A 9,447-nucleotide genomic window follows, 5' to 3' on the forward strand; every position below is an offset into this window, starting at 1 on the left:
GCGCAGCCATCTTTTCCCTGGGCGGAAGCGGCCTCACAGCTTTCCGGGGCGGCCAATGAAAACAGCGCGGGGATCCACGTAGCCCGGCGGCGCGGCGCGGCCCCACGCGCGGCCTCGGTCCGCGACGCTCCCCGAGCAATGAAGCTGCTGCGGCGCGCGTGGCGGCACCGGACGGCGCTGGGCCTGGGCGGCCTGGCAATGGGCGGTGTCGCGCTGCTCTACCTGGCGCGCTGCGCCGCGCCTCCCGACTCCGCGCTCTCCGGCCCCGCCGCACCGGCGCCCGTCGGCCCGGCGCGCGCCGCCGCCTTCCTGGCCGTACTGGTGGCCAGCGCGCCGCGGGCGGCCGAGCGGCGCAGCGTGGTCCGCAGCACGTGGCTGGCAGCGCGGCGCGGCGGCCCCGGGGACGTGTGGGCGCGCTTCGCCGTGGGCACCAGCGGGCTGGGCGACGAGGAACGGCGTGCCCTGGAGCGGGAGCAGGCTCAGCACGGCGACCTACTGCTGCTGCCTGGGCTGCGTGATGCGTACGAGAACCTCACGGCCAAGGTGCTGGCCATGCTGGCCTGGCTAGACGAGCACGTGGCCTTCGAGTTCGTGCTCAAGGCGGACGATGACTCGTTCGCGCGCCTGGACGCGGTACTGGCCGAACTGCGCGCTCGCGACCCTGCCCGCCGCCGCCGCCTCTACTGGGGCTTCTTCTCGGGCCGTGGCCGTGTCCGGCCCGGGGGCCGCTGGCGTGAGGCCGCCTGGCAGCTGTGCGACTACTACCTACCCTACGCGCTTGGCGGCGGCTACGTTCTGTCTGCCGACCTGGTGCGCTACCTGCGCCTCAGCCGCGAGTACCTGCGTGCCTGGCACAGCGAAGACGTGTCGTTGGGCGCCTGGCTGGCGCCAGTGGACGTGCAGCGAGAGCACGACCCGCGCTTTGACACCGAGTACAAGTCCCGTGGCTGCAACAACCAGTACCTGGTGACGCACAAGCAGAGCCTGGAGGACATGCTGGAGAAACACCGGACGCTGACGCACGAGGGCCGCCTGTGCAAGCGCGAGGTGCAGCTGCGCCTGTCCTACGTCTATGACTGGTCGGCACCGCCCTCACAGTGCTGTCAGAGGAAAGAGGGCATCCCCTGACGGCCGAGTCGGCCCGCGCACCCACAGGATGCCAGGGTCTCAACCGTGCTAGGCGGTGTTGCAAGGCCTTCCGTCGGCCTTCCACTGGCAAAGCTGGCAGCTTCTGCATGGTCCTTAGCATGAGGCTGGCCCTCGAGAGGACCCGGTTTACCTGGTGACAACGGGGTTCCGAGCAGGTGCCTCGCCGCGGTGGATGACTCCTAAGCCCAGGAACCAGTCCATGCCCACCCGAGAGCATCTTGTTCTAGGTCTGGAACCAGCATCGTGTCCAAGCAGAAATGTCCTGTTTCTCGATTCAAGTATTTGATCAGACGAGGGCATCCTCAGCAGGCAGCCCCAAGGGGCCTATTCACTTACCTTCCTCTCCCAGGCTGGGGCCAAGGAGCCAGAGGGTGGACCTGGCAGAACTTGCAGGACCTGACTCCGAAGAAAAATTCCCAAACCCGTTGGGGCAGTGGACAGTGTTATGTCCTGAAGCCACTGTACTGACCGTCCACCTGCACCAAGGGCCAAGACCGCATAAACTGGGCCCTGGCACTTGGAGACCCAAGGTGTGATGCAACCCAACAGTTTTTACCGAAGTTACTTCACCTTGTGCAGTTAGGTCATCGCTTGCATCTCCTGCTGGTATCGTCTGTCACGTATCATCTAGTATTTAAGTCAGTTGCGTGTGAATCAGCTTGCATGGTATTTTGGTCTGTGTCTGGAGTGAATTCGTGGTACGTGTAATGCAGAGCTTGCCTGTGATTTATTTATAAATTTTGTAACTTTTGAATAGTTTTAAGTTGGGAGTGTATGGGTGTCTGTATGTTTTAAGTTATTTAAGAGAAGACTTTTCTATCAGAACTTGGAATTTATGGATTAATCTATTTTTCCAGCTTGAGTTGTAGACCCATTGCTGCTTGAGTGTTGAAACATGGAAGAATTCAGAAGTATCTATCTCTCTTCCGTTTTCATGGAAGGCGACCCTACTGCCTCTCTCTAAAAACACTTCTCTTTCAGTCTTCCTCATGACTGCACAGGGCAGGTGTTTCTGGAAGTACTGACAAGGTTTCCCAAAGTCAGTCTTGACACAGCCCTGCTGGGGTACATCCCCTTGGGGGCAGCAGGTGTTCACAGCACCTTTGCACATACCCGAAGGTGGTTTTGCAGTTGCTCAGTTGTATCTGACTTTGCGACCCCGTGGACTGCTGCACGCCAGGCTTCCATGTCCATCACCAACTCCCAAAGCTTGCTCAAACCCATGTCCATCATCAAGTCGGTGATGCCATCCAACCATCTCATCCTCTGTCATCCCCTTCTCCCGCCTTCAATCTTTCCCAGCATCAGGGTCTTTTCCAATGAGTCAGCACTGTTCCTCCTTAAATATGGAGAGAGCTCTATAGTCATGGCCAAAGTCAAATAAAGTGGCGATGGAGGCCCCTCCCCTGCTGGCTGGATTCTGCATTTTCTGTCTGTTAACCAGACCCTGCTGCCCCCTGCCTGCAACTTACTCTGGGGCACTGGGAACTGGACGGAGGGCACACGCCTCTGACCCGCCCCTTGGCTGCGATTCTCAGGCTGTGGATTTTAAGAACGGGTGTCTTGGCCCAGGCAGCTCACACAGTGTGGGTGGCTGTCTCATGGCTCTGAAGGCTGGGATTCTGCAATCGGGTGCCAGCATGGTCAGGTTCTGGTGATGCTTTCTTGCTGCTCTGCCGATGGCCACTTTGCCACCTCACTATGGCGGAGGAGCCAGGATGAGCTCTCTACTGTCTATTGCGGGGCCCTGCCTCACCCTGAGCCAGGGGGTTGGGGCCTGCATCTGGTCTGGGGCACAGTCAGCCTTTAGCAGCAGGTTTGGTTATTCTCGTCTAAAGGTAGAAGAGTATCCAGAACTCAGGGTCTCAGGCCAGAAGGAAGAGTGGTCTGGCGGTTGGTGACCTGAATGCACTTCTCCTGCCTTCACAGGGGCCCCACTCGCCGACCCGGCTCTGGTTACAAGGTGTGGGCTTTCCTCCAGAACTGACCATGTGGCTAGACAAGGATTCAGGAGAGGATCCAGGTTTTGGGGACACCAGGGGGAGCAAGATGAGGCCCTGCCCCCTGCTAGGTGGGCGCTGGGGGATGCTGACCACAGCAGGATGCCGTTCCTACTCACTGTCTCGGATGATGGTCCTGGGATGTCTTGTCTCAACCTCAGCAGCATCAGAGGAGTTGGGGGACACACATGTCTGTTTCTCAGGACAGGAGAACTCATGGAAGCCACATGGCCAGCTCAGAGCCGCTGGACTCAGATCCCTGCCCGGCACCAATGTCTAAGTGCATGCATGCTCAGTTGTATCCAACTCTCTGCGACACCATGGACCAGCCCACCAGGCTCCTTTGTCCATTGGATTCTCCAGGCAAGAATACTGGAGTGAGTAGCCATTTCTTCCTCCAGAGGATCTTCCCAACCCAGGGATCAAACATGTGTCTCCCGAATTTCCTGCATTGCAGGCAGTCTTTGCCACTTGAACAAGACTGCTTGGTAAAAAATCTACAACTCCAGGCACCTGTCTTGGAGGCAGGGCACTTGTGAGCTTTAGTGTGTAGTTGAACCCGGTGAAAGTGCCAGTATGTAGCCAGTTGTTGACCTTCAAAAGTACAACTTTTGTGTTCATCCTGGAACATTAAATTTCAGAACACAGCCTGGGCTGATGGTGATCCTCCACACTGTGGCTGATGAGATGTCAGCACATTGGAGCTGAAGGCCAGGACCCCTTCCTGGAGCCCATGGACAGGCTACATGTGAACATCACAGAGCCCAGCCTGTCACAGACCTGGAGGAGTCTCCAGGCCTCTGCCTCTCTGCTCCTGTCCGCTGTCTGATCTGCAGATTCTCCCGGCCAGAGGAGCCAAGCCCTCATCCTCTGTAGCCCCTGGCTCTGTCCCCTGCCTGTGGACTGACCACAATGCCCCTCCCAGACAGCCCTCCTGGTCTGCACCTCCCGCCTGCTGAGGCACTTGCCATGATGTCCATGCTGTCTAGGCGTGTGTGCCCTGTGGACCTGGGGCCAGGCCAGGTTCAGAAGGCAGCAGACCTTCAGGGAGTGGGAAGTCAGACCACCGAACTGGTTTCTACAGGGGAATTTAGGATACAGGACACCTCAAGTGGTGCACAGCACACAGAGCCAAAACTCAAAGCCTAATTTAAAAATATACACAATATCATTAATTAATGAAATAGAGAAACATGGGCCCTGAGAGCCTGGAGGAGGCCATGTGCCCCAGGACAGTCCAGGTACAGGGGGTAGTCCTGGGGCACTGAACTGCTGGGTCACCACACAGCTATGACTGGAGGCCCCCATCCACCTCACCCCTCTAGACGCCCCGAAAGCCTGAATTCACCTGATGTGACTGAGCAAGACTAGGGATGTAGTGGGCCAGGGGTTCACCCAGGACACAGCTGCCAGGAGAGACCCTAGGACAGAAAGGGGGTGAGGCTCCCCTCAAGTGAGGCTGGAGGTGTGCCCACCCTCCGCACTGGCCTTCCCAGCTTCCAGGCCCTGCAGTACAGGCCCATGTGCAGCTTGGAGCTGGAGGAGCTGGCCGCCCAGCTGCCCTCTTGTCCCTGTGAGCTTGGCCGGCCCCTGACTCATCCCGGTGTTGCTGGATATACCCAGTAGCCAGTCAGCTCTGGCCTTGGGAACGTCCCTCAGTCTCGTGTGCACATGATGAAAATGGATTCAAAGATCCCTGGTGTTTCAAGAGCTGCAACCCTGGAAGTCTGTGTCCCCTTGCTGGAAGCCTGGGAGGGAGATGTGGGCAGGGGGCAATGCAGCCAACCCCAAGATGCTGACATTGTCGTGTGGGGTGGGGGTCCTCCCCCAACTTCACCACCTCCAACCAGCCACTGAGCTGCGGGGCTGCTGGGGACCTGTCCAGAATGTAGGACCAGCCCAGCCAGCACTTGGAGTAGAAGCCAGCACTGGGACTTCCCTGCTGGTCCAGTGTTTAAGACTGCACTTCCACTGCAGGGGGCACGGGTTCCATCACCAGTAGGGAAACTAAGATGCTGCATGCTGTGCTGTGCACCCAGCAAGTGGAAAAAAAATTTTGTAATAGGAGAAGACAACAGGGCACCTGAGGACCCACGGCCGCTGCCCTGCAGCCTGAGCTGGCACATCATGGGCTGTGCCTGGCCCTGCTGCCTGTCCCTCGGCAACCCCACACTCAGGCCTCTTTCCTGGGCTCCTGGCTGCAGCCTCCTCCGCCTTCCACACCAGGCTCACTCCTGCCCCAAGCCCCCGCCAGCCCTGGTTCACTTGAATGTCACTTCCTTATCCTCGGTTGGGGGTGGGGGGTGCTGTCGAGATCACCCACAACTGCTCCCACTGGTCTCAAGCCTTCCCTGGCCATCCTGGGAGTGAGCTGTCCCAGGAAGTGAGCCATCCTGGGAACCAGGAGCTCTTCACCTGCTGCATGCTGGGCCCTACTGTTCAAAAGACACCAGCAGAGAGGCAGAGCTGGTGCTGCTGGGCATGCTGGGTCTTTGGGAGGGGCCTGGGTGGCTACCCTGGCCCCCACAGTGGTCTTCCTAGGATGTGTCCCGCCCCCTCAGACCTTCTCCACCTGTCAGCTTCAGTGTGTGGTGGGCGGCGGGGGGTTGGGGTGGAGGGGACGATCCCACGCTTGGCTGCGCTGCATCCACAGAAGATGGGTTCAAGTCCCAGCCCAAGGACCTGGGAGTGGCCTGAGTGGGAAGTAGGGTCTTTGCAAGTGTAACCAAGGTGAGTACGGCAGGGAACCTACTGCAGAATAACTGTGTCCTCATAGGAAGAGGAAGCAGAGGCTCCGGGAGGAGAAGGCAGAGTCCAGGGAGGCTGCCAGGAGCTCCACCCTCAGTCGCAGAGTCTGCTGAGCCCTGGATTTCATCCGCACACTCCAGGGCAGACACCTGAGACCGCTCAGCTGCTGGCTGGGCCCAATCTCACCACCTCCCAGGGCTCAGCACAGACCCAGCCGTCTGGGGGCAGGCTTCCAACGTCCAGGCTCCAGGGTGGGAGCACGTGGCCTATGGCAACCGCCGGCGTCCCCATGGACTGTGCCTCTTCTGCCTGATCCCACATTCCCTGCATCCCTTGGTCCCCTGCCCACTATCTACAGGTCTCACAGGGGCGGCCAACCCTTGTCTCAGGCCCCCCGCCCCAAGCACACATTCACATCACGAGACCACCTACTCTTGCCCATCCAGGGCCCAGGGAGCCCACAGCAGCTGCTGCAGACAGGCCTAAAGCACAGCAGGTGCCCAGTCCCCCACGGGGCCTCCAACATCAGAGAACCCAGAGTCAAGATCACATCCAGTTGCTGCTTGATGCTTGCACTCTGGTCCAGGGGCGTGACGAGGGGTGTGGGCTGGTTTCCCTCCCTAGAAACACACTCTGGGCTGAGCCGACATCTCTCTCCCACTCTGAGTCCAAGAAGCAGGTGAAAAGCCGCCATCCACCCAGCCTCCTAGGCCTGGGTCTCCCCTGGGGGTCACTCTCCCAACAGCCCTGGGAGCTGGAAGACCACTCACCTATCACCTGGCCTCTGCGGGCACCCACCAAGGCCAGCCTGGGCCCCCTAGGCTGCACCCTCTGTTCTGCTCCCACAGAAAGTGCACATCAACCCCGCTCCACGCACTCCCAGCTCTCCCTGTCCCCTCCCCCCGGCCCCCAGCACCCTCCTCCATTTGTGGATGGCAGTATTGGCTCCCAGCCCTCCACTTCCCTCCCGCCCAGACCCTCCCACCCTTACAGAGCCTTACCCCCAGCAGAGGAGGCACTGCTCACCACTGCCACACTGCAGCCAGGAGACCCCTCCTCAGCCCTGACGCCGGCCACCCGCCGCCCCCCTCCCCGGGTCCCCGGGTTCCCTCCTCTGCCAGGGGTCCCTGGAACTTTCCCCACCCTTTCTGATGACCCTGAGCCTCCCCAGTCATGGAGCCCACCAGAAGGGTGACGGGAAGAGAGCGGGAGGCGAGGGGGAGACTGCCAGCCCAGGCCCCTGCTCGGGCCACAGTGACCAGTGAGACCCTGCTCATGGCCTCGTGCCCATCCCGTGAACTGTGGCTGCAGCACCAGCTCTGCCCAGGGCCCAGCTCTGGCGGGAATCAGCCAACAGCTGAATCTCCACTGATGCCCCTCCCAGCTGCTGGGGCCCCCGAACAGGACTCAGGGAATGAGTGAAATCAGGAAAGGTAAGCAGTTCCTGTGAGGCTGGGGCAGGGATCCCAAGTACCCTCCAACCTGGGCTAGGGCCAGACCCCGCCCTGAATGTCAGCCTTAGTCACCCAGGTCAGAAGACTGTGCATAGGTACACCCCCCAGTCCAAGCACTGGCAGGCATGGCCGGGTCCACCGAGCCCCACTGACTGACGAGATCTGCCCTCACTGCCCCCAGGAGAGCCAGCCTTGGCTGGGGCGGGGAAGGACCCTCCTTACCACACCGTGCCCTGGGCTCACAGCTGGTGCCTCATCGCCCCTGACCCCAGGTCCCGGCACTTCCCCTGCCCACAGCCCCTGGGGTTGGCAGTGTCCACCAGACAGGGCTCTGCTGGCCGCAGTGCTGGGCAATGCTCAAGGCTGGGGAGGAACCTGGAGCCATGGTGGCCATGGGAGCCTAGACAGGGGTTCACTCTGTCCCTTAAACACTGAACCTCTATGGCCCTGCCCACAGGACGGGCGCCAGGGCAGGTCTCGGTCCAGCGCCCACCTCCTGCTGACCCAGGGCCTGACCTGGCCTGGTGATCCAAGAAGAAAGAAACCTGAGCTCTGCCCCTCCCTCCAGTGGCGTCTGAGGGTCTCAGCAGCCCAATCCCTGAGGGGCTCCTGCACCCCTGCCGCAACTGCTCATGTGGTGCCTCGCAGAGTCCCAGGCAGATCCCAGGCTGCCCCTCCGGCCCCAGAGGAGGGACCCGCAGCCTCCAGAGTGAAGGCCAGGCTGATCCCGCTGCAGGGCCTGGAGCAGGGCCGCTTCGCTTCGGGTAACGCCCTTTCCTGTTGAGTTCTGATCTCACACACCCAGGCCCCTGGAGGGGTGTGGGCACAGGTGGCCATCTAGGCTGGCCTGGCCACCACCCCAGGTGTGTGTGACATGCCAGCTGTTGCAACACCAGTGTTATCACACCAGAGGAGCCTGTGAGTCACTGCCTTAGAGCAGGTTGCATCCAAATCCTCCAGAACAAAGGTCTTTTGTCCCCGTGCCCCCACCCTCCCATCCCCCACACACTGTGGGCGCCATCAGACGCACCCTCAGATGCCCCAGCCCCCCGACACCATTGGCGCTGTCTGACACACCCTCAGATGCACCGAGGGGCAGGCATGCTGATCAAGGTGGTGGGCATAGACATGGACACGGGTCATGGGGGAGGGTGTGCCTAGTAGCCAGCCAGGTGGGCTCCCCAGCCTATCTTGACCCAGCTCCAGGGGCTGAACTGGGGGAGACCCCAGGCTGCTGGAGGCCTCAGCTCCTGGATCAGCTCCTGGATCAGTCAGGTCGAGACTGAGCACCTCCAGGACCTAGGGCGGGGTTGGAGCGGCCTGAACATGGAGCCCAGAAGGCATGTGGCCAAGCCCAGTCAGTGAACACAGCCCCCCAGCACCCACTGAGCGAGGGCCCCTGGGCGCAGCCAGGTCCCAGGTCAGAACACCGAGTGCCGGCTGGGGGCCTCAGATGAGATAAGGCTCCCTACGGCCCCTGAAGAGCTTCTGCCCCAGGTTGGGGGTCTGGAACCCCTCTCCCTTCACCGAGAGTCCCTGTTCATCCGGGGAGTCCAGCTTCAGGTTTCAGGGAACTGATCCCTCCCCACCCAGGATCAGTGATGATGTGGTCACCAGCCCAAGTGTCAGAACAACAGCCTCCAGAGCTGGACAATGCCAGTAGTTCTCCCAGTGCCAAGAACCCTGACTGTACCAACCTGAGCCCAGGGACTGCCTGGCCAGGGGCTCAGGCCACCAGTGCCTGGATACCAATTCTGCATCCACCCTTGGGGGCCCAGTGATTCCAGCTCAGGCAAGAAAGCCTAAGCCCCAGGGCAGAGATGAGGGACACACAGAGACCCCCAGACACACCACACAGACACAACGGACTTTGGCGGGGCTCCACTTGGACCACAGAGTCACCGTCATGATCAGCACTGGAACATTTGGGGTCAACTTGGGAGGCCAAGATACACACAGGCCAGGAGGAGGGTCAGGGCCCCCCAGAGGACACATCCACCCAGGCCCCAAGAAGCCCCCCCACACCCCCACACCCTCAGGGCACTCTGGATCCTTGGTCGGGGTCACAGGAGTCAGCGGTCTAGTCTGGCTGAGGA

At 60.7% G+C, this 9,447-nt stretch overlaps 1 protein-coding gene across 1 annotated transcript; it reads left to right on the forward strand.

Moving 5' to 3' along the window:
- Nucleotides 1-34: 34 nt before the first annotated feature.
- On the forward strand, nucleotides 35-2,555 carry B3GALT6 (beta-1,3-galactosyltransferase 6). Its single transcript, XM_070385015.1, has one exon. The coding sequence runs from the start codon at nucleotides 139-141 to the stop codon at nucleotides 1,126-1,128; it is 990 nt and encodes a 329-aa protein (XP_070241116.1). The 5' UTR covers nucleotides 35-138; the 3' UTR covers nucleotides 1,129-2,555.
- The last annotated feature ends 6,892 nt before the right edge of the window (nucleotides 2,556-9,447 follow it).

The sequence above is a fragment of the Bos mutus genome, chromosome 16 (genome assembly GCF_027580195.1).
Source record: "Bos mutus isolate GX-2022 chromosome 16, NWIPB_WYAK_1.1, whole genome shotgun sequence".
Classification (NCBI taxonomy): Eukaryota; Metazoa; Chordata; class Mammalia; order Artiodactyla; family Bovidae; genus Bos; species Bos mutus.